The sequence below is a fragment of the Petaurus breviceps genome, unplaced genomic scaffold (assembly GCF_028583685.1).
Source record: "Petaurus breviceps papuanus isolate PSGF00001 unplaced genomic scaffold, PetGlider_PUasm1.0 216, whole genome shotgun sequence".
Classification (NCBI taxonomy): Eukaryota; Metazoa; Chordata; class Mammalia; order Diprotodontia; family Petauridae; genus Petaurus; species Petaurus breviceps.
Genome location: NW_027185867.1, coordinates 9,042,421 through 9,066,495, shown reverse-complemented (window position 1 = coordinate 9,066,495; position 24,075 = coordinate 9,042,421). Strand labels below are relative to the sequence as shown.

At 44.8% G+C, this 24,075-nt stretch overlaps 2 protein-coding genes across 13 annotated transcripts in view; one reads left to right on the top strand and one right to left on the bottom strand.

The window, feature by feature from the left end:
• The window catches only part of DDX11 (DEAD/H-box helicase 11), a 76,805-nt gene that overhangs the window by 31,088 nt on the left and 21,642 nt on the right, over positions 1–24,075 (top strand). For 4 of the 9 annotated variants that reach the window (XM_069094376.1, XM_069094375.1, XM_069094374.1 and 1 more), the window contains exons 15-26: positions 208–246; positions 610–724; positions 846–980; positions 1,577–1,689; positions 2,249–2,321; positions 2,751–2,854; positions 3,980–4,129; positions 4,627–4,695; positions 4,915–5,015; positions 5,568–5,652; positions 6,103–6,166; positions 6,381–6,535. In XM_069094376.1, coding sequence (XP_068950477.1) covers positions 208–246; positions 610–724; positions 846–980; positions 1,577–1,689; positions 2,249–2,321; positions 2,751–2,854; positions 3,980–4,129; positions 4,627–4,695; positions 4,915–5,015; positions 5,568–5,652; positions 6,103–6,166; positions 6,381–6,535 — 1,203 coding nt within the window. Of the gene's footprint in view, positions 1–207; positions 247–609; positions 725–845; positions 981–1,576; positions 1,690–2,248; positions 2,322–2,750; positions 2,855–3,979; positions 4,130–4,626; positions 4,696–4,914; positions 5,016–5,567; positions 5,653–6,102; positions 6,167–6,380; positions 6,536–6,617; positions 7,731–24,075 lie in introns of those variants that run through there. The other 5 variants (XM_069094369.1, XM_069094370.1, XM_069094378.1 and 2 more) reach the window with 3 other exon arrangements.
• WASHC1 (WASH complex subunit 1) lies at positions 7,718–22,965 on the bottom strand. Of its 4 annotated transcripts, none has more exons than XM_069094379.1 (11): positions 22,611–22,965; positions 20,939–21,092; positions 12,223–12,334; positions 11,829–11,975; positions 11,358–11,494; positions 11,018–11,150; positions 10,537–10,738; positions 10,299–10,460; positions 9,697–9,855; positions 8,248–8,316; positions 7,718–8,107 (listed from the first exon to the last, which is right to left on the bottom strand). In XM_069094379.1, the coding sequence occupies exons 1-11, from the start codon at positions 22,948–22,950 to the stop codon at positions 7,968–7,970; spliced, it is 1,755 nt and encodes a 584-aa protein (XP_068950480.1). In that variant the 5' UTR covers positions 22,951–22,965; the 3' UTR covers positions 7,718–7,967. The 4 variants fall into 4 exon arrangements, with proteins under 4 accessions (XP_068950480.1, XP_068950481.1, XP_068950483.1 ...); XM_069094380.1 differs by having other exon boundaries at positions 9,697–9,852; XM_069094382.1 differs by lacking the exon at positions 22,611–22,965 and adding an exon at positions 22,266–22,570.

Here is a 24,075-nt window from a genome sequence, read left to right as displayed (position 1 = left end):
CACTACTGGGTTGAACCTTCACTAGAATGAACAGAAGGGAATCTATTTGTCATTTGTCAGTAACCCTGAGAACAGTTTAACATGAAAGATTGAACTTCCTGGTTAAAACAAGACATTTATATTCTTGGGGATGTCAGTAGTCTGTGCTACTGTTATCCTTCACTAGTATTATCATTTGGGCCTTGGTACTAGTTCCTTTTTTTACAGGTACAGCGGTATTTTGAGAAGAGCATGGTCAGCAGAAAGGTAAATACCTTCTCTATTTATGGACATCTTCCAATTTAGATGGGCTTTATTGACCAGGTTTGGGGCACAAGGAAATGGTATTCACTTCCCTGACTAGTTAGTATCTTGTTTATCCTTTGGAAATGCATTTTGAAATTGTTCCTTTCCATTCAGAAGACTTTACTAGGTAGGTCTACACCTTCCTTCCCCACCCCTCCTTCCTTTTTTTAGGCAGTCGCCTCTAGTGTTGTACTTGGAATCATAAGACTCTAGTTATGCCACTTCCCTAGCTGTATGGTCTTATGCAATGTTTTTAACCTTCCCTTAGCACCACTTTCTTGATCTGTAAAATAGGTATAATATTTGTAATTTGCCCCAATACAGCTGTTTGGGTTCACCAAAGAGTATGGTGGTGTCTCTATCATTCCACCTTCTAAAGAGCAATCCAAGATGACTGGTTTCCAACACTTCTTGCAGAGCCTTAAGCCTGGAACTGGAGGTGAGTCAGGGAAGGATGGGAAGAAGCCAGGTTCCAAATCCTGGGGCAGAAGAAATGGTTAACAACTTCAGGAAGGGTTTTTTTCTTCCTTCATTGTAGATACCTTCTTTCTGTTTTGCAGCAGCTCAGTCATCTCCTTCTGGAGAGGATGAGAGCAGACCACCATGGCTTGGCTCTCCATTGATGCAGATTGAAGGCTTCCTTGCAGCTCTCACCACTGCCAACCAAGATGGCAGGATAATTGTGAACAGACAAGGTAATCCCGCCTCCAAGCCTAGGCCTCTTGTAGCTAGGGTTCACTCTCTGAGGACCCAGTGGAATACATCAGTAAGGACTTCTTCCCTTGAGGTAGTAAAGAGGTAAGGTGAGTCTCATGTGTTCTTCAGGGAATGGAAATTATATCTAAAAGAAGAGAGGGAATGATGTTAGAAGGGAGTAACAGAACGGACATTTTCAAGCCCCTGTTAGTTTTTTCACCTTGGAAAATATAAATGAGCCCTGGAAGGAAAGTTAAAAACAATGGGATCCTGGAAAAGGGTGATGATTTGTAGGATCATAGCTCTCAAAGTGGAAAGGACCTTAAGGTACATATATTCAACTCCCTTATTTCACAGCTGAGCAAAGTTAGGGAAGTTAAGTGACTTGCCCAAGGTCACAAAGGTAGTAAATGGGAGAGGTAGAATTAGAACCTAGAGTTAGCATTGTTTCTCATGTGGAATATCCTCAGACCCCATAGTGGGGAAAATGTCTGTTTTCTGTGTCCAGCTTTGTTGCTGTAGTCAAGGAAGAGGTGTCTACAGCACTGAACACTCCCTATTCTCATGAAACTCTGTTCCCATCTCCTTTCTTTAGGCAGTCTCAGTCAGAGCAGCCTCCGATTTCTGCTCCTGAATCCTTCAGTGCACTTTGCCCAGGTGGTAAAGGAATGTCGGGCAGTGATCATTGCTGGGGGCACCATGCAGCCGGTGAGAATTGTGGGCACATCTTAGGTTTAGTTGCCTCTTCTGGCCCAGGTGGGTGGTAACCCCAGTCCTGGGAAAGGCTTTGTCCACAAGGTGGCAGTACTCCCCTGCCCTTCATCACACCTCTTAGCTTGTCTGCCCTTGCTGCCTCTTGTGGATGCCTCAGCAACCTGTGGACCCTGACTTTCTGAGAAATCACCTGTTTTTGTGCTTCCTCACTCTTGCTTCTTGACCCACCACGCTGCTCTTCCGTAACAACTGTAGAGTATTCAACCTATTTTTGCCCAATAAAGTCAGAGGAGTTATATTCAAATTTCAGCTCTTTTTTCTTTTTACTAGCACAGTGACTTTGGAGAAGTTGCTCTTCAGATCTCCTTCCTCATCTGTAAAATGCCAGGGTTAGACTAGATGATCTTCCAGTTCTCTCCAGGTTCTCCCTTCATGCCTCTACACAAACATTTCCATTCTTCTTCCATTGCCATTCTACACAACTCAGCCTCATAGTTCTTTCTCCTGTCCCCATTGTCTCCCCTTAGCATTTTGTATCTTGATTTTTATTTAGGTGGCTGATTTTCGGGAACAGTTGCTAGAATGTGCTGGGGTTGGAACAGAGCGTGTGGTTGAGTTTTCCTGTGGTGAGTATTCATGCCCAAGATGAGGGGTGTTTACCCACTGGCCATGACTTTACATTTTGGGACTGTGCAGTTTGAGGGCTCTATGACTCAGGGTCCTTAATTGCTTCCTCTTTGACCTTGTGTCCTACTTCCCAGGTCTGGCTCTGATATGGATTAAAAACTCTGACCTCACCCTAACTGTGCTGGACACAGGTGATTGGTTCATCCTTGGCTGATTTTCTCCAGATTATAAATTCTAAGGCCCATGCTTCTGTATTCCTCTTCTCTACCTATGTTTTTATAGTTCATAGATTTGAATATTCCCCCAGAAGAGAAAGATTTAATCTTCCATGTTGTCATCCTAGATCCCCTCTGGAAGGACAAGGATAATTTTGCTTAAATTCTGCCTCTTTGGTCTTCATCTCAGTCTTTATTTCTGGTTTTTTTCAGGTCATGTAATCCCACCAGACAATATACTGCCCATTGTCCTTTGCAGTGGGCCCTCTAATCAGCAATTGGAGTTCATCTATCAGAAGAGAGAGCTGCCTCAAATGGTCAGTATCATTCCACTTGTTGTAGGAGAAAGATTATTGTTGAGTGGAGGGAGTAAAACCATTTTGACCCAAGAAAGGGAGAGGGTGAAATGCCATGCACTGTGCTAAGTGCTTATCATTTCATTTGGTTCTCAGAACAACCCTGCAAGGTAGGTGCTGTTATTATTCCTTATTTTACAGTTGAGGAAACTGAGGCAAGGTTTAATGACTTGCCCAAGGTCACACAGCACTAGTGTCTGAGACCACATTTGAAATCGGGAATTTCTGACTGCAGGCCCAGCCCTGCATCCGCTGTGCCACATATCTGCCTCAAGAAGAGAGATGAGTTTAGAATTTTATCGTTCTTTTAGGGTCTGGCATTGAGTCCCTCCATTGCTCAAGTAGATGGATGATGTATACCAAGTGGGGAAGGGATGGGAGGGGACCTTTTCTCCTCTCTTTGAAGAAACTCTAAACTCTGAAATATATTTTTTTGTGTGAAGCAAGTAACAAAACTGTCTTTGAAACCTACCCTTTCTGTGGGCATTTTTTTTTTCCTTTTAGAGGGCAATTGGGGTTAAGTAACTTGCCCAAGGTTACACGGCTAGGTTTTTTGTGTGGGTGTTAAGTATCTGAGGCCGGAACTGAACTCTGGTCCTCCTGACTTCCGGGCCTCCTGACTCCAGGGCCACGCTTTACTTACTGCACCACCTAGCCGCCCCGAAACCTACCCTTTCTGGCTTCTTTATCACATACTTAAAACTAATCCTGCTTGTGACACAGTAAAATTGATAGAATATCTAATGCTTTATCTAATATGTGTTTTAATTATTGCTGGAAGGTCCAAAGCAAGTAAAGGTGGAATGGGAGAAGACTCATCAGCATATTTTAAACATGTTATATCTTTGTCAGCATTTTAAAGTTGTCGATACTTTACCACTTACTAAAATGAAATGTACCACTTAAGATGGTAACCTGTGCTTTTTTTTGCCCTAGTATGGTTATCTTCTCCCACAGTTTCTCTTACAGAATCCCAGATTTCTCTGAGTACAGTAGTTTTAGCCTGTTTGTTTAAAATCCCGGTTTGGATGGCATCTCATCCAGCTATGGGCTGTCAGGGTGAACTTCTTGTTTCTCCCTTTTCAGATGGATGAAATTGGTCGCATCCTCTGCAACCTATGCAATGTGGTCCCTGGGGGTGTGGTCTGCTTTTTCTCCTCCTATGAGTACTTGCACAAGGTACAGGCACACTGGGAGCAGAGTGGTCTGCTGACACGTCTGGCAGTAAAGAAGAAGGTGAGTCTATCACTAGTCTGGCCACACAGTTAAAACAAAAGCATCTACCTAATACGTGGCCTTCCAAAGAGATGCTTGCAAATATCAGACCTCTGTTTTAGGTCTTGGTATAGGTCTACAGGGGTGGGGAACCTGTGGCCTTCTAGGTCCTTTGACTGAGTCCTGCTATAAAGCCTTTTATTAAGGGGGATTTGTTTTGTGAAGTTTGGATTCAACCAAAGGGCCACACTTGACTTAAAGGGTTACATGTCTCCACCCCTGGATAGAAATTTGTTTTTTCCCAAGGCTACTTTTCTTTAACTCTTCAGCCAGTCTACTAACTCTCCTGTCATTCCTGTTTGTAATTTCCTTGGAAGCATCTACATGTCTAAAGGATCATACTTATGAGTGAATAACACCCATAAAATGTTATTTCAGAACACAGGGCTGGGGAGCTGGACTAGGAATCCTGTGATTCTTTAGCCCCCTTTTTAGTGGCTTATATATATTTGTCCCAGATATTTCAGGAGCCTAACAGAGCAAACCAGGTGGAACAGGTGCTGACTGAATACTCCAAGTGCATTAAGGTAAGAGGTATAGTTGTGAAATTATAGGGCAAGGTTATGTGGATATATATAAGTGCCCCCTAATAGTTGATTGTGAGTAACATTTGTATTCCTTCAGGGCAGGAACTCTGTGCCTATATCCCACAATGCCTGGCACATAGTAAACAATACATTGTTTTTGCGTGATTTATTGAACTGATGTCTAATTAAGCAGCTTCTTCATCTGGGATGTTTTTTCAGCGATGCAGCCAAATGAAAGGTGTGATGACTGGGGCCCTTCTCCTTTCCGTTGTTGGAGGGAAGATGAGTGAAGGGATCAACTTCTCTGATGACTTAGGGCGGTGAGTCTGAGCTCTGGTCCTTCCTCCTTTCCTTTTCCCCCTGCTCTCCAGGAGCTGAGAACCCAGGCCCATGGTCTGGTTGTCATGGCTGGCAACAGATCTTTAAGCCCAGTGCCACCAACTCCCTTTTGCCTAAAATTGTCCATTGGTGGTAGAAGGGCCTGAGGCAGTGAGATTGGATAAGGTGGTGTGGAAGGGTGAAAGCTGGACTAGGTGTCTGTGTCTGGATTCACTCCACTGAGACCAGGGTTATTAGGAGGCTATTAAATATAATTTAACAGGAGGGACTGTTAGGGTGTCAGCCAGATCCTTCCTCATTTTAGGCTTGGAGAACTAGGCTGGAACTTCCTTCACATAGTGTAACAAGTGGGATGGGTGGACTTTGATTCAGGAGGCATGTGGACTCAGATTCCATCTCTGACACTTACTTGTTTGTGGTCATGAGCAAGTCACTTAACCTCACCAAGCCTGTTTCCTTCTCTGTAAATGAGGATAATGCATGTTGTGCAGTGCTTAGCAAACCTTAAAGTGCTAGGTCTAATCCCTCTGAAGGTGTGTGGTTATGGTGGGCATGCCCTACCCCAACATCAAATCCCTGGAGCTGCAAGAGAAGATGGCGTATCTGGATCAGACCCGTGTGAGTGTCTCTTCTTGTCATTGTTACTAATTGTTTTCCCAAGCTCACGTCCTTCTCAAATTCACTTTGATTTGGGCTGGATGGGGCTATGAGGCTATGTTGGCAGCAAAGAGTTGGGTTGTTCCTGTGAACAGACTCAGTGAAGTTCCCTAAACCTGAGCAAGATTATCTTGAGTCTATCACCATTTTTATGCTTTACAGCCATGACCTTCCTAGTGCCACTTTAAAGCTCTAATTAGGAATAAGAATAACACAGACACTTCTCTTGGTCTCTTTTCTGTGTCATAGGGTCACACGTATGGGCATAGCATCTGTGTGGATCTTGAACTATTTTGCAGTTTTAGTTATGGAAGTATCATTTTTCTTAGGGATACTGAAGCCACTGGTATAAGGAGCAGGGTGGGTTCCTTGTTTAAAAACAGTACTAAGAGCTCCTTTCCATTTCCCCAGCCCAATAGCCCAGGGAAATCCTTGATTGAAAACCTGTGTATGAAAGCTGTCAACCAGTCTATAGGTAAGCCTGGCATGAGTCCTGGATACCAGGATTTAGCATGGGTGGTAGGTAGTGAAGGAAATGAGGGTGGGAGGAATTTAGCTTTACCTGTTTACCCTCACTTACATTAGGGTGGTGGTTCAGTGATTCATTAGAAACATATTTGGTTCAGTGGAGGACAAATGAGACTGCAGAGCTCTTCCCCGCTCTGAGCCCCAGTCTTTGCCCAATTCAGGACGGGCCATTCGGCATAAGCAGGACTTTGCCAGCATCCTGCTCCTGGACCAGCGTTATTCCCGGCCATCCATTCTGGCCAAACTGCCTAGCTGGATCCGAGACCAGGTAGAAATCAAAGCCACATTTGGACCAGCCTTTGCTGCTTTGCGGAAGGTAAGTCCTCTCCTTTTCTTTCCTCCCTGCAGCACCTCACTAGAACAAACGATTCTCAAAGACTTTTGGTATGTTTTTCCAGTTTCACCGGGAGAAATCTGATCCTTCCTGATAGATGAGCATCACTCCCTACTACATGCCTAAGCCTGCTGCATTTGTTAGTACATCTACAGGAGTTGTGGCTGCAAAGATGACAAAACACAGGATACGGGTGGGATTTAGCCCCTGTTCTTTCTGTCTTGTTCCCTGGTATGAGGACTGGAGGAGCCAGTTTTATGTTGGTGAAAAATATTTGGACAGCAAAATTTCCAGGACCTACCTTGAAGGTAGAAGTTAGAAGAGAAACTGGGATTTGGAGCAGAAGATTATGAGTTAACAGGTTATGGTGTTGTAGGTTTTGTGTTGTGGTTCTGAGCGGATATGTTCTCAGATGAGATGGACAGAGAAGTTACACTATGAGGAAGATGTAAGTTGAATTTAATTTTTGTAAAAGTAGAAAGAAAAATTTGAGGTTATTTGGAAGAAGCATGGGAGAATGGATATTTTACACTTGGTTTTACTGTTAGTTGTTGCCTCCCTTCCTGCTGCTTTGTTGTGAAAACACTGTCCAGACCCAATATGAATCTGCCACTAAACAGTCATAAGGTTGGATCATCACAAAATTTCCTGAAGCATGTCTATCTTCTTTGAGGATTTATGAAGAAATTTAGCCCCAGCCTTCTGCCATCTATCCACCACCTCTTTTGAGCTTATTTAGCCCCTTTTTTCTCACAAAGAAAATTCTTAGTTCATGGTTTCACTACTTTTGCTCCCTGGACATCTCCTTACTCCCTGCCTCCTGAAAAGTGGCTGGGGTTTAAAGGAACACAGTTCTATATAGGTGGCTTGGTACCCATTCCCCTTCCAAAGCCAAGGGAAATCACAGTGCCTTCTTTCATCGATATTAGCATTTATATGTTAGAAGCTATTGGGCTCCCAGTATGACCGTTTTAAACCACCTCATGTCTGTTTCTGTGTCTTTGCTGTGTGGATATCTCCCCTGTGGTATCTGAATCTCCCCTCTACTGCTTACCCATTCCCCAAAGAAAAGGACCCCATCTACTCTAATAATGGTGAAAAGGAGGGCTTACCCTTACTGTCATGGATTAACATTGCTATTTGGTACCTTAATTAAAATGCACATTTGGTTCATGCAGCTGTGATTCATGTTAATTTTAGCTCAATGGAAGAGTGAAACATGCCAGTAAAGGGGAGGGAGCCTTAGAGCAGAGGTAAATATAAATAAACAATGTGTTCCATCCCCCATCTCCAGGATGAGGGGAGGAACCTTTAATATAACAACTAAATAAAGGTTAAACTGTAAGGATGTCCATGTTTCATCTGACTTGGGGCAACAGCTCAGGTGTGGCTTCCAGCGAAAGCAGGGGCCTTCCTATGACTCCCATTCATCCTCATCTTCCTCTCCAGGTGGTTGTTGCAGCATTGGTAAGGGTGGAATTGAGTCTGACATTCGGGCAAAGGCTCCCCCAGGGCCTTCCCCAGTGCTTGCCCCAGGTCCTTTCCCTGAGATTCCTGAAAGTAAAAATTTACCAAAGTGAGGGAAGGTTGGGCTGTTTCAGTTCCACAGAATTAGAAGTAAGAGGCACATAGATGGATGAATCACGACTAGGGCCCTGGAAGGAGGTACCAGGGCCCCAATACAACTGCCTTACCTTTGCGCCTCATGACTAGTTTGTTGAAGAGGTCTGACATTAGGTCACCACCTTGGCTTGTGGCTCTCACTGTAACAAAAAAATCATGGTTAGGATCGTGGGGAGAAAGATAGGAAATTTCACAGGGTTATACTTTTATGATTATCACCACTCCTTTTAGTCTTCTAAAGGATTATTAGAACTTCAGTCTGGCAGTGGACAGCTAGCACCAACAAGCAATAAACACAGCACTCTATCCTAAGTGATTTGTAATAATTAAGTAAAGAAAGTGGTAAAGAAGAATACTTGGGCTTCATATAAGGAAAGTTTTTCCAACATTTCAGAGCTGCCTTGGGAGGGTATTCCTTCGTCTGCAAGCTGGGTGACCATTAGGAGCTAGAGTATAGAAAGAGATTCCTATGCAGCCTCAACCTGATGGCCTCTGAGGTCCCTTCTGAGTCTGATGAAATGAAAATAATTTTTATAGCATTTGTAAAATTAGCTTATTTCTACAAGCTTTTGAAATGAGTAAGAAGAGCAAGCTGAGGACAGGTCACCCCAAGGTGCGACTAGGAGCACTGCTATCAACTTGGGAGAGGCGGCCACAACATGCGGGTCTTGTTTTTCATCTTTCACCCTCTAACAATTTCCCACTACTTCTCCTTATCACTGGCTTCATAAAAGAAAGCTATCCCCAGGCTCCTCAACTCTCTCCTAAATCTGTGTCCTGCTCTATCCCTTTCCACCATGCTTCCTAGAATCTTTGTTCCATACTGAACAAATTTCCCTTTATCCCAGACCTCCATCCTCACTTGGTAAGAGCTGGCTCCCCACTAATGACTGTTTTTCCTTGGCTCTCTTCTCCAGCTATGTCTTCAGCCTGACAAATTGCTTGAATTGGAAGGCTCCTTGCTCCCACTACCATTTCCAGACTCAGCCTTACCACCATCACTCTCCTCTTCTAGTATTCAAAGTATCAACATTTTCTATTGACTCTGGGTAACAATGGCTGTTGTATACTGGTCCTTAGGGCATCTCTCTTTCCTCAAGAACTCCAATGTCATCCTTTCCTCCTGAACTCTTGCCCTTAGGAGGCAAAATCACCATTCATGCCGATACACCCTCAAGCACATAGGATCTCACCATGTCCAGAAATGTTCTATTCCCACCATTTCTCTGTGTGCCCTACCTTTCTTTCATTCTCTCTCTCCTTATGTCTCAGCCCTGCTAAACTAGCAGGAAGCAAGTCTGGAGGATGAAGAGTCTGCTAAAGGGTGTTTCCATACAGTGAGTCCTGGCTAACAAGCAGCACTCCATAAAGCATGGATGGGCAAAGGCATCACTCTTTCAACAGTTCTGGGCTAGGGGATGACCCAGCATTCTTTACTGGGCCCTGTGCTGCTAAACAGAAAGAAGCAATGGCCTTGAGGGCTCTCTACCTTTTGTAGCAGGAGTGAGGGCAGGCCTTACCTTGTTCCTGTTCCTTCTGCTTCTTTTTCTCCAGCTTTCGCTCCTTCACACTGCGTAGCTTGGCCTTGCCAATACCTCCAGCCTGGCGGATTGACTCTAGCAGGGTTGCCCGTCCACTGGAAGGATCCACTACTTCCTTGGGGGGCACATGAACTGCTACTGAAGGAAGGGGAGAGAAGACAAACTTGAGAATGGGTCAGCCAAACTGGGCAGGGACTTCAGCTTCTAACTACTTGCTTATAGCCTAACCTGTGAAGGAATTTCCCTCTCCCTTTTGCCACCTAGCAAATGAAGCTGAAAGCCCTGTTGACAAACAGATTGATTCCTAGTTCGTCAAAAATGGATTTACTGAAAACTTATATTCAGTAAGTGTGCTCAGAGATACATTAAATTATATTCTCCCCTCCCCCAATTACATTTAGAAGAGGTAATGTTTGTAAAAAGAAACAGTAGTGAATGTGTGTACTTTGAGGCCACTGGATCACATGATCAGAGACTACCCTTCAAATAAAGTGTCCAAGGTACCTGTGAGTTTGACCTTGGCAGGCCTCCAACTCCCCCTTCCCATCCCAACTGCCAGCATTAGAGACACTTCTTGGTACCTGAAGGAGACATGCTGCTGTCCTCCCTGGCTGGCTGGGCTGAGGTGAGCTGCGGCAGAGGTGGGGGTGGAGGGGCACTGACCAATACTGCAGGAGCTGGTGGAGGAGGGGGAGGCGGAGGTGGAGGTGGTGGGGGTGCTACTGGTGTGTCACCATCTAGTTCTGAAAAGAAAATACATTTATACATCTGTTGGGGCCAGAGAAATAATGCATGAATAACAACTTGTCCTCAGAATACCTGGCTTAAATGGCTCAGCAAGCTCAGTGTTGAAGGTGGGTAGTTCAGGAATGGTGCCAGGGGCAGAAGGTGCTATGCCAGGGCCTAGGTCAGCGCTGTACATGAGGTCATCAGCAATGCCAGGAAGGTCAGGAAGGTAGGATGGCACATCGATCTCAGGCACCTGGCCCAGATCTGGTACATAAAAGTAATTCTCTGCTACCTAAAAGAGCAAGCAGGAGGTGGGGAAACGGATTAGGGCTTTGGTGGGGTGGGATATACCTGGGCCAGGTTATTCCAGGCTGGGATTGAATAAACAGTTAGAATAGGCTAGGTGGGATCCCCTTCCTCCCACCAAAAGAAAGCATAGTAGTAGTAGTAGTATAAGTTTATCCATAGTGCTGAACAGTTTACAAAGCACTTGCTCCGTAGATGCGCTCAGATAGTTCCTAGGCTCTGAGGCCTCACCTCCAGGGCTATGCCCACCTCTGACACACATTACCTGCTGCTCCAGTTGCTCCCTTTTGCTGATAGATAAGGGGGCATCAAATAACTTCTCAGTCTCTGTGCCTAGTGTCACATGAGTCTTTGTCACAGCCCCAGCCAGAGGGTCCAGAAAGACATACTTTTTGTACCTATGGGATAGAGAGCAGGCATAGTTGGCAGTCACCTGAATGTAGGGTAGGGTTATCTCCCTGCTTTGCTTCCTCTAGGGTTGGTTTAAAGCTAGGAAAGGGAAGTACAGAGAAATGAGGTCCTATTGGCTCCCCAAAGCTTCCTTGTCATCCCCCCATCCCTCCAGACATTAGTCCTGCCCCCCTTTGCTCTCCGGTCAGTCATACAGGTTCTCAGTGGTGTTGAAGAGCAGCAAGGAGCTGAGGGAGTTGATGTTGCTGGGAAGGCCCCCAAGTCCCTCCTCAGCCTCATCTTCAGGCTGGGGCCTGGTGCTCACACACACAGGGAAGTACTTCAGTTTTTCCTGAGGATGAAGGGGTGGTGAGAGAAGAAAACAAGCATAAGTCAACCTGCTTTCTTATTGCTGAGACAGTGCACAGTGACAGACGGCACTGGGGTTAGGCATGAACTCTTTTATTAACAGCATGTTTATACGGCATTTTAAACTTTACAAAGTATTTCTGGCACATTAATCCCATATAAGCATATTTTCTGTTTGTAGATAAGAGAATGAAGGGGCAGTGGACTTAAGTGGGCCACCTTCATAGTTGTTTGGGCACTCTTCCCACCAAACTTGGCTAGCCCATCATCTCCCTGCTCTCATCCCAGTAGGCCTCTTCCCTCCTGGGAGTCCAGACCTGCAGGGCCCTTTCATCTAGGGGTCGGTGTTTGCTCTGGATCTTGTGTCGGATGCGCCTTTGAGACCCAGGATCCTGGGCTCCTGCGAAGATGGAGCTGTACTCCTGCAGTCTATCTGGGGCTGGATACTTGGCACTAGAGAACACCTGTGGGGAAGCAGAGGGGACAGGAACTTTCAGGGATGGAAGACTATCTCTGTGGAAAAAATCTAAAATGTCCTAGAAGTGGTGAGGAACACCTTTCAAGGAAGACTTATGGTGGTTATGAAGTACTGTACCCTAGGTAAAAGCAGCAACATGAAATAGGCTGGGCCCAGGGTTTGCCTGAAAGGAGTCAGGATGGCTAGACTGATAGCTGGGGCTCAGGGAGGAGAGACACTGTGGTGCCTATTACCTTGATTGCTTTCTTGCTGCCCTTGATCTTCTCAATCTTGGCCTGAGCCAAAGAGACTCTCTCTCCAATGACCTGCAGCTGGCTCCGGCTCATTTCTACTCGTTGGGAAATCCTGCCACAAAGACCAACACCTATGAGTGAGGTGCCACTCCAAATGTTCTTTGTCCCAAACCCTTTTCTGCCCTGATGTCCACATGATAGGTCTGTGAGACATGGTGCAGGGAATGAAGGAGTGTATTCTTTGAGGAAAGCAATGTGCTTCCCTGGGCTGGCATGGTGTTGCAGATGACCTGTGAAGGGTCTGTATAGACTTGAAAGCTGCCATCTGCTAGGGGTTGTATAAAAGGATTTGAACAGACTTACAGAAATAACTCGTTCTGCAGAACAGACATACTACAAATGGACAGAAAGACCAGAACCTTCCCTGTACCTAAAAGATGTCTAACTTTAATACACTTAAGTAGTAAAAATCATAACTACTGCTGGTCTCACAAGGTTTTCACACTATTTTACAAAAGGTAGCTTTTTCTACCCACAGAGCTTGAAGTGACCCTAACAGCTTTCAGCACGTCTTTATACCAGTCCAACAGAAGTTCAAACATAATTGTTAAGTGTCTACTAGGTACAAGGTCCTTCCTCTGATTCAACAAGGATCCCTTGATGTGTATGTTCATTATTATCAGAAATATTTCGTAGAAAAGTAAAATAGGTATGGGTTAGTTACTGACATTTTCTTGGTTATCACTTGGGGCAGAGGGAGGTTTTAAAAGTCTAGGGTTTTTTCTGAGTGTGATATCCTCTCCATTTATACTAAGAATCCTGTCTAAGGCTTCAAAATTTTGTCACCAAAAGATCAGTATTTAAAGGACTATCATGTAAACTTCTCTCGACAGTACCAGGAGGAAATGGGGGAAGCTGTCTTTGAGAAACTTTGCTCTCTGTAATACCACAATGTGGCACCAGGATAAGACTTTTAGGAGGATTGGTGATGGTATTATTTGAAATACTACCTTAATGAAATTTTATTAAAATGCAGATTTTTTTTACTTTTGTGTATTCTCCAGTACAGCATAGGTTTGTTAAGGGTTGAGGCTGTTTATTTTTTGTCTTTATATCACCAGTGCCTTGCTCATACTAGGTTTTTATTAAATGTTTAAAGAATTAAATTGAATAACTTTTAACTAACTAGTCAACCTATTGTTTTTCAGCTGTTACTTTAATTTTCCTTAGCACAGATTTTATAGATGAGGAAATTGAGACTCAAACAGATTAAGTGTATCAGCTATACTTACACAGCTAATAAGGACTAGACCCAGGACTTGAATCCAAGTCTTTTAACTCTTTCTTTCTACTGTATTCCCATTTAGAAAGGATTTCACGAATTAGGGGAAAAGATTGGAACTAAAATATTTCTAAGATCCCTTCTAACTCCAATATTCTATTATTGTAAGCTTTAGTGTTTGTTAAAAACTCTGATTATAGTCAAACCTCATCTGTCAAGATAGAAATCAGGGTCAAAACCCAGGTATTCTGACTCCAACAGAAATAACCCTTTCTAGCCCTACTCTCTTAAAAGAAGTTTGCCATCCCTAGACCCATGCACTGTATCCTTCTGGGCCTGATCTCTATTGAGACTGCCTTCCACATTAAAGATGTCCCAGAATGAACTGTGCGATCTCTTCAGCATGTAAGTTAACCAAAGCCAATTCCTGTTCTGGTGCTCCCAAAAAGGCCCTTGACTTTTAATCACTGGCTTTTCTTCTTTCCACCCTTCCCATTTTGTTCTTTCCTATCCCCAGGCAAAGAAAAACTTGAACCTAAGCTCTCTTCACCTTCCCCTCCTTAGCTCTTGGGATAATTAAGAACAATCTGCTAATTATGCAAGCAGCTGATTGAGTGTTCTGTAACCTGGTGTACTCCCAGGTGCCAATCACTGGAGAGAGGCAGAAAAAGGTAGGCGGTAGAAGAAGGGGGGAAGAGGAGAGGAAGAAAATGAAAGGAAGGAAAGTTATTTGGCAATGCTAACTCTTCCTTCTTGCATGTCCCCCAATTTCCCTAGAGAAAGTGGCTGCTCCCTCTCAAGTAAAGCTATCAGGTAGGGGTGAGAGAAGGAATAGTATATGCATCAGCTGTACTGAAGCCGTATACCAGAGAAGTTATCTCTTCCCTAACCCCTAATACATACATCCCTTATTACATCAAGTTCTACAAGGCTTATGGAAAACGAGGGACCATAGGTTTAGTCCTAGTTTCTCTCAAGTGAAACTGGCAGGGGGAGGGAGCTGGATGAAGAGAGGAAGATATTATAGTCAGGACAAAGAAAAGGTTGGAGAAAAGCAGAAATCTGTTGAGAGATACTTGTAATTCTTTCAGTCTCTGTGAAAATCTCTGCTGTCACATTCTCTTGGCTCCAATTCACCTGGTTGCAATGGGGCCAGAGCAGAGAGAGAGAATTCCTATCTAGTGTAGAGAAGGGGAAATATAATATCAGAGGTAGAAGACAGATGTTAAGATGGGGTGAGAAAATTAATTTGGCTCAAAAATTCTCTCCCTCCCTTCCACCTGTCTTTGTCCTCATAACCACCGAGTCCTAGGAGCTTGGGGCCTAGAAATTGGGAACAGCTTGTCTGTTAAGATAATAAGGGCATGTGGGGAGGGCACTGACAGATGATCAGGGAAAATCTCCACACCTCAAAAAATGTTTATAAACATTCAGATCCATGTTATCTTCTTTGAAAATAGATGTGATATCTTACTCCCTGGTAATCATAGGATTGTAGATTTAAAGCTAAATTAGAGATCATCAATTGCCAACCCCCTCATTTTATAGACGGGTAAAATGAAAGGTTAAAGTGAATTGTAGAGCTGGGAATAAAATAAAGGTCTTCTGACTCCTGGTCTGTATTTGTGTGTTTTGTCTTTCTAACTCGATTGGAAGAGAAAGTATCTTATACTTTTCTTTTATATACCTGACCACACCTGCCAAAGTGCTGGACACACAGCAAGTACAAAATAAATATTTGTTGAGTTGACCTGACTGCAGAATTTGTCAGTTCTGGACAGACAAGGGTCTGGTGTTTGAGTTTGCTCTCTGACGGCAGGAATTTTTTCATTTTTGTTTTCATTCAGCACCCAGAACAATGCCTGGTACAAAGTTGGCGCGTAACAAGTGATTGTTAATTGACTGGACTAGGTACAGAGTTAAAAAAAAAAAAGTACCTAAATACCTGGATTGAAACCACAACAACAGCCTAAAGATTCTATAGGAATCAAATGTCTCCTTTACAAGATGACAAACATCAAGTCATTGGACAGGTTTTTTCCCTAACATTCATTTAATGTCCATCTCCATTCCTGGAACTGAAAGCTCCATGACAGCAAGGCTCATGTTCCTCTCCTCACTTGATAGGATTTAGAAGAGAGAAAGTGGAGGCACTGAGCATGGATGTCTTTTTCAGGAAATTCTGTTGTGCAGGGAAGGAGAGATGAAAAACATGAGCTAGCAGGGATGGTAGGATCTCATCAGGATTTTTTTTAAGTTTGCAGGCAGCAGAAAAGGACCAGATGCTATGAAGAGATTGAAGACTAAAGACAATGGGAGGATGATAGTGAGGGCAATCTGCAGGACCACAGCTTAAAAGATGACAGGCTCCTGGTCAGGGATAGAGTATACCTAAAAAAAAAAAAACCTTTTGCCTGGTGACTTGAAATTCTAACTGAATTTTCATATACACCAAGCTAGATATAACGAATAGCTGCAATAAAGGAAGAAGAAACAGCAGTTCCAGGAAGTTCTAGGAAACCAAAATTCAAGAATGAAGTGTTCTTAATGCAAAGCGGCAAATCTGACCTTATCATTGAGACTCTGATGGGAAAAAAATAGAGTATGATTCTGGATGAATATGCCTTTTGTGGGATGAATGGAAGGAAAGAAGAATGGCAGAAATTACTGGGTGAAAAAACAGTGGAGGGAGAATTGGAAGCAGTTTTTTCATAAGAGAATACCTAATGATAATCAGAGACCACCTGTAAAGCAAGTAGAAATGAATGATGCAACAAGGAAACAAATCAAACCCAGCACTAAGAAATAATATATGTGGCAACTAGGTGGCACAGTGGATAGAGAGAGCAAAGGGCTTAAAATCGGGAAGATCTGGGTTCAAATGCAGCCTTGGACACTTACTAGCTGTGTTACCCTGGGCAAATCATTTAACCCCTATTTGCCTCAGTTCCCCATCTGTAAAATGGGAACACAATGGAGAGGAAAATGGTAAACCAACCCAGTAGTCTTGCCAAGTGTTGGACATGACTAAAGGACCAAACAACAACAATAGAGAGAACTTCAATCACCCAGACGTCTGTTCTCTCTGCCAAAACAGAGCAACTAATAAGTTCTTAGTTTGCTTATTCAAGGCAAGGATGACAATTTCATCCTTCCAGCAATAAAGGAACCAATAAGGGGAAATTCTTATCTAAATCTGATTCTCACTAACACTACTTTGCCATCAGTACTACAATGCCTGGCACATAGTAGGTGCTTGCTGATTAAGTGAAGGTCAGGGAGTAGAAGATGAATATAAAAAAGTTGTGTGGTACTGTAAGTGAGAACCTAACAAGGGGAAACTGGTTGCTGGGATAAAGATGATGGGAATCTTGTGACCTCTTACAGTCTGTGACAAAGAAGAGGAAACCTAGGTACAGTCTGACATGGACTCTTGATTCTGAGAAGGAAAATTTCAAGTTTCAGAGGAAATAAGAGACAGAATTCCTGAACTAAATTTCTACAGAGGAAGTCATCCCAGAAGGGATAACTTTCAAGAATGAAATTCTTTTTTTTTCTTTTCTTTTTTTTTTTTTAAAGCAATTGGGGTTAAGTAACTTGCTCAAGGTTACATGGCCAGTTATTTCTGGGTGTGGTGCTGAGTATCTGAGCCCGGATTTGATCCAGGTCATCCCGACACTGGAGCCGGTGCTCTTACTCGCTGTGCTACCTGGCCGCCCCAAGAATGAAATTCTTAAGACACAAATGGAAAAATTCCAAGAAGGGAAAATGGGAGTTGTCTGAAGAGATGGATATAGAATCAGAGATTCCCAAACTTATTTGTCCTATTGCCCTTAAAAAAAAATTACTTAGTGTTCTCCCCTCACCCCAAATCTACTTTCTTTAACCCTTTAACGTTTTTTTTTTTAATTTTGCATCATCTCTAACTACTACGCCCCCGTGGATCGTTCCAACATCCTTCAGGGGGGAACCCACTCTGGGAACCTATTATAGATACACAGAGATCTTGCCAACCAAAAGATGTGTATAAAAAACAAAAGGCCTATTGCCTCTAGGATAAAATATAAACTCTTATGTTTAACTTGGAAAGCTTTTCATGACCTGGCCCTGATCTATCTTTTCAGGCTTACTATATATTAGTCCTTTTCCTAAATGCTGCACGTCAGTCTGGAAGTAGAGTAGGGAGTAGAAGATAAATATTAAGAAGATGCATGGTGCTGCAAGAATGGTATCATCAGGACAACAGCTCAGAATGAGCTGAAGCTGTCAAGGAAAGGAAAGGAAAACAGAAAGGATGATTTTTTTTAAAAAGCTCTATCAGGGGAAAGAAGAGAATCCAAGAAGGGATAGGGCTCTTGCTCAGGATGACTGGGCTGATGATCAGTAACAAGAGATATAAGGCAGAACTGCTCCACTCTGTTTTTTTCTGTCAAGGAGTGGCCTTTGGAGGGGAAAGGACACAAAAAAGGGTAAGAGGGAGATGATATCCAAGATTATTAAAGAATATTACCTAGCTGAAGAAGGCGTGGGTACTAAAAGAACTGGGGGATTGATTCATGAGTCTCCAGCAGTCACATGAAATATCATGGAGAAAGGAAAGGTACCAAAGGTCTGAAATACATGTTTGACCAAGTTACTTTCTTCCTCAATAAACTCTTGTGGTTCCCTATTACTCTCAGGGTCAAATATAAATTCCTTTGAAATGTAAAGCCCTTCACAACCTGGCTCCAATTTACCTTTTTAGCCATTCAAACCAAAGTTCAAATTTTCTTTCTTGTGCTTATTACATGGGTTACCTTGGACAACTCCCCACATCCTGGGGCCTCAGTTCCTTACTTGTAAATTGAGAGGGTTTGGACTAAATAGACTCTAAGATCCCTTAAAGTTCTCTATCGACCACTGTGTCTCCCCTGACAAGGCAGATTTGACTTTAGTTTCTGTATCCCCAGTGCCTAGCAGAGAGAAGGTGCTTAATAAATGTTTGTTGGTTGACTGACTAGAGAAGGACAAAGGTCCTAATTTTCGAGAAAGGGAATAAAGTCTGTAAACTGCAGGGCTGTGAACTTGACTCCAATTCCTGGAAAAATTCTAAAATTGATTATTAAAGAGATGGACAATGAACAGACTGATCTTATTTCCTTTCCTGATAGAGTAACTAAGCTAATGGTTCAGGAAATGTTGTAGATATAATTTGCCCATATTTTAAGCCAAGCATTTGATAAGGTATCTCATGCTATTCTTATGGAAAAGATGAGTGACATGGGCTAGATGATAGTACAATTACATAGACTCAGAACTGGTTGAATGGCAGTGGTTCGATGTCAGCTTGGTAGCTTATCTGCAGTGATGTGCCCCAGGGATCTATGCTTGTCCCTGTTCTGCTGGACATTTTTATCAATGACAGAAAGTCACAGATGGCATGCTTATCAAATTTTCATATGACACAAGGCTGGGGGAGATAGCTAACCTGTTGAATGCCAAAGTTTGGATTCAGAAGGATCTTGACAGGTTAGAATACTGAGCTTAATCTAATAATATGCAATTTAACAAGGCTAAATAGAAAGCCTTACACTTGGGTTAAAAAAAACAACACCCCAACTTCATAAGATAAAGAACTATGGTCAGACAATAGTTTCTGAAAAAGATTTGTGAGTTTTAGTGGACTTCAAGCTCATCATCCAATCAGCTGTCAAGTCTTGTCTGTTCTACTTCAAAATATATCTTATAAAAATTTTTACAACTAGTGTATCTGATTTCTAGAATATACAGAGAACAGAATCAAATTTACAAGAATACAAATCATTCCCCAATTGGTAAATGGTCAAAGGATACAGACAGGTAGTTTTCAGGCGAAGAAATTAAAGCTATCTATAGTGATATGAAAAAATGCTCTAAATCACTATTGATTAGAGAGATGCAAATCAAAACAACTCTGAGGTATCATATGACATTGATCAGATTGGCTAACATGAAAAAACAGGAAAATGTTAAATGTTGGAGAAGATGTGGGAAAGTTGGAACACTAATTCATTGTTGGTGGAGTTGTAGGCTGATCCAACCATTCTGGAGAGCAATTTGGAACTATGCCCAAAGGGCTATAAAAAAGTGCATACCCTTTGACCCTGCAATACCACTTCTGGGGCTATATCCCAAAGAGATCATAAAAATAGGAAAAGGACCCACATGTACAAAAATGTTTATAGCAGCTCTTTTTGTGGTGGCCAGGAATTGGAAATTGAGGGGATGTCCATCAATTGGGGAATGGTTGAACAAGTTGTAGTATATGAATGTAATGGAATATGGCTCTAAGAAATGATGAACAGCCAGATTTTAGAAAAAGCTGGAAAGACTTATATGAGCTGATGGCGAGTGAAATGAGCAGAACCAGAACACTGTACATAGTAACAGCCAGTATACAATGACTGGCTTCCATAGACTTAGCCCTTCTCAGCAGTGCAAGGACCTAAAACAATGCCAAAGGACTCAGGATGGAAAATGCCATTCATATCCAGAGAAAGAACTATGGAGTCTGAATGCAGAGCAAATCAGACTATTTTCTTTTTTGCTTTTTTCTTTCTCATGGTTCCTCCTATTCATTCTGGTTCTTCTAAACAACATGACTAATGTGAAAGTATGTTTAATAGGAATGTATGTGTAGAGCCTATATCGGATTGCATAGTGTCTTGGGGAGGGAGAAGGGAGAGAAAATTTAACACTTATGGAAGTGAATGTTGAAAACTAAAAAAAAAAAAATAAACTTAAAAAAACCATATCTTATACTCATTCCCTTCTCTCCAAATACAGAGTGACCAGACTAGTTTAGGTCCTCATCACCTCTTACCTGAACAACAGCAACTGCCTCCCATTGGTGTTACAGACTGTCCTCTTTCCAATCCATTCTCCAATAGCTGCCGAAGTGAAACTCTTTAGGCACATCTATGACCATATCACCCCTGCTCAAGAAGCTCAGATGCTCCCTCTTGCCTCCAGGACTAAATACAGATTCCCGTTTGGCATTTAAAACCTTTCATACCATGACTCCAGGCTACTTTCTCAGGCTTATGGCACATTACTTTTATTCATACACTCTGTGGTGCAGAAAAGCCTATTTATTGTTCTCCATATGGACTATTCCATCTTCTGTCTCTATGCCTTTACAGAGGCTCTCTCTCATGCCTGGAAAATACTCTCTTCTCACCTTTATCTTCTAGAATTCCTCCCTTCCTTCAAGGGTTGGTTCAAGTGCTGCCTTCTACCCAATGCCTGTTATGATCTTCCCCCGGTTCCTTTTTTTTTAATCAGGTGGTGGGCAAAGCATTTCCTTTGAACCCCACTCCCCAAGTTCTAGTGTCCTCTCCTCCTTGGGGAAATTAATTTACTTTGCATATAGTTCATGTATTTGTCTGTGTTCACTGTAGCCTGAGCCATGCCTACCTGCTGAAGATGTCACCAGAGACCTTCTGGAGGTACTGTAAGGCATCTGCCACCTGCTGGATAGCCTCTTCTCTTCGAAGATCTGGCTGGATCAAGGGCACAGAGTAGGCCTGGCCCTCCACATAATGTGACTGCGCCATGGTCGTCATGGTGCCTGTGGGAGAGGGGGAAAGTCAGGTGTGCTCCACTCCCTCTGAAGTTCCTCCCCTTGATCCTGGCCATATACACACAAGTTGGAGTCCAGGTGTGCAGTGCATAAGAGGAGGCAAGACCTCAGACCTCTGAGATGCTGCTGAGAGGGAGAGACTGGGGAGGAGGCAGACGGAAGAAGGAAAAACTGGAGGGGAAAGGGGGGAGAGAAGGGACCAGGGGATGGGGTTAGAGTACAAAAGAGAATGAAACAGGGGGAGAAGACTGAGGTGAGGGAAGGGACGTCCAGGAAAGAAAACCAAGGGGCACGTGGAGAGGCATCCCCAAATCCACGGGCACTCATCGCGACTGAGCTTTTGCGTTCCCTTCCTGGCCTAGCCCCTGGCAGACTGACTGGGTGCAGCGCAGGTATGGCCTGGAGACGGGAAAGTAGGCTGAGGGTATGTCTGGATGGGAGGGGGAGGAGGGGGAGAGGAGAGGCAGAAGGGGAGAAACACTTCAGCAAATTGCAAGGCAAGGGCAGAGTCTATTTATACTTGGTTTAATTAACTCGGCTCCCTGGTGCCACTAAAGCACAATCACACTGCAGACAGTACTGATTTGATTGGCAAGAGAAGTGCCAAGCGGAATATTAAGGCGAGAACCCCTATAAATAGGCCTAATCACGGTCCCTGCACTGAAAAGTGGTGAGGAGGGCATTAATCAGCCCTGGCGCCGGGGTTCCCAGCCCCTACTCTGGGATGTGAGATCACAATTAATGGTGGCCTCAACGAGGCAAGGTCCTGCCTGGAAGGGGCCGTGCTGGGTGACCACTCGAGGCCGCTTGCCCTCTCTGAACCTCCATCACTGCCCATTTCCCCACACTGCGGAATGAGGGAGGCCAAAAGGGTGGGGGTAGTTCTTTCTTCCTTTCACACAGTCTAGGTGGAAGAGGCTTCCTGGGCTCGGGTCCGGCAGCACCGGCTTAGCCGGGCCCCCTCCAAGCCCCCACTCCTCCACTGAGCAGGGCCTGCGGCTGCCCTCCCGCCCTGCCCGCGGCCACTCTGGGAGAGGGTTACGCGCTTCTCCCCCGGCACCCCAGCCTTGTTCTGCCTCCCGCCCCGACCCCCGGGGGCTCAAAGCTCCAGCCCAAGAGGAGAGAGGGAGGGGAGAAGGGGGGGTCCCCACAGCACATTACGTCACTAGAGCCGGACCAGTAGGGCACCCCCACCCTGCGCGTTCCAAGGTAGGGGTGGGGTTGGCCGTCTGAGGACACCGTAGTTACAGGCCTAGTGGGACCACAGTAAACGTGCCCCGACGGGGTCGGGGTGGAGTCTGCAGAGTCACGTGAAAGCCCGGACGGCGCGGGGCAGGCTTCCTGGAGCGGGGGCGGTCCTTCCTCTCCTCCTTAGGCCGCAGTTCCCGGCTGCTCCTGCTAGGCCAAGCTTTGGTCCTGCCTGGTCTCTGCGTTCTCTGGCCTGTCTCGTGCCCCTCTCCCCACAAAGGAACCCCCTTCCCGCCCCCGGGCCGCTGACCCACTCACCCCCCCCTTCCCCCAGCTTGGCCCAGGCGCGCGGCCTCTCCTCTGGACTTGGACGCCCGGGGCCGGCCCAGCCGCCGGGCGGGAGTCTGACGTCCGCCGTTTCCGCCTCCCTCCCTCTCTTCCAGCTGCCGGGTCCTAGCGCCCTGCATTCACTGCTGGGTGAGCCTGGGAGCCTCCCCGCGAGCCATACTCCCGAGCAGCCTCCGGGCCCTTCTCTCTGCGGAGATGCAGTCTGGGGTCTCTCGGGTCTTGGTCGCTCTCTGCCCCCTCCTTCGCTTTGGGTCCTCTCCCTCCTTTCCCCGATCGCTCTCGGGTCCAACCATCTCCCTGCCCTTGGCATCCGTCCTGCCTGCGGTGACTTCCCCTTCCCCCGCTCCCCCTGCCCAACCCCCGGAACCACTGGCCCATGGCATCCCTTCGTGGGGAGCCCACTAGAGCCAGCACGACTACAGAAACCCTAACGACCTCCTTAAATCACAGAATTTGAGTTGGAAGCCTAGGGGTTCTTATCTCCATTTGGTCCAACTTTTATGCGGATGAAGCCCCCCTCTGGTCAAGCGGCCATCCAGTCTGTTTGGAGACCGCCGAGGAAGCGACCCCTGTGCTGACATCCCGGCCTCTTTTAATCTTCGGGCTTTGTTTTTAAGAGAGAAAGGTTGATTAAGGGAATCCCGGGTGGATTTGCTAAGTTCCGGGAGCAGCCACTAGAGATCAATCAGTGGGCGAGTACTCAGTGTCTACTACACGAGTTCTTAACCTTGTGTGTCATAGACCCTTCTGGCAGTTTCCTCCTAGTGCTTTAAAATAGTAATAGTAGCATTCACACGGTCACTGCCAGGAGCTGTACAAGCATCTCACTTGATCCTAGCAGTCCTATGAAGCAGGTGCTATTATCGTTCTCACTTCACAGCCGAGGACACGGAGTGTCCAGCGTCACTCAGCAATCTGTCAGATTTGAACGGGGTCTCCCTCACTCCAGGCCCAGTGCTCCATCCACTGTGCAGTCTTTTTTGGATGCATTAAATAAAACTAGGTTTACAGAGGAAACTGATTACATAGAAATTATAAAATCCTAGATTAAGAACCCCTCGTCTACTCTGTGCCGGGTGCTAGGCGGGGAAAAAGCAAAAATCAAAGTCCCAGAGGTACTAGCTGCTAAGGGGAGGATCCCGAAAGGCCTAGAGTAGTAGGGTTTGTAGGAAGCCGGAGTTCAAGGGGGCTGCATTCCAGGCCGAACGTGGTTGAAGACGGGAGTGTTAGGGAGGAGCACCAACAAAAAGTCAACATTGTTTAACCTCCTGCTCAGCGTCAGGCATGCTGACTACTAGGGATTCAAAAGTGGAGATAATCTAAAGGGGAAGACACTAAAATTAAGGAGGGCTGGGAAAGGTGGAACCAGGGAGCCCAGGAGGTGGAGATGAGGAGGGAAAGAGGTCCAGATATGGGAGACAGCCCGTGAAAATTC

Coding starts and splice junctions, on each gene's coding strand:
- WASHC1 (XM_069094379.1), bottom strand. CDS start 22,950: ATGCCAAGGGCAGGGAGATGGTTGGACCCGAGAGCGATCGGGGAAAGG. Junction 11,976..12,222: donor GCAGCAAGAAAGCAATCAAG/GTAATAGGCACC, acceptor GCTTCCCCACAG/GTGTTCTCTAGTGCCAAGTA. Junction 8,317..9,696: donor GCAGAAGGAACAGGAACAAG/GTAAGGCCTGCC, acceptor TTTTTGTTACAG/TGAGAGCCACAAGCCAAGGT.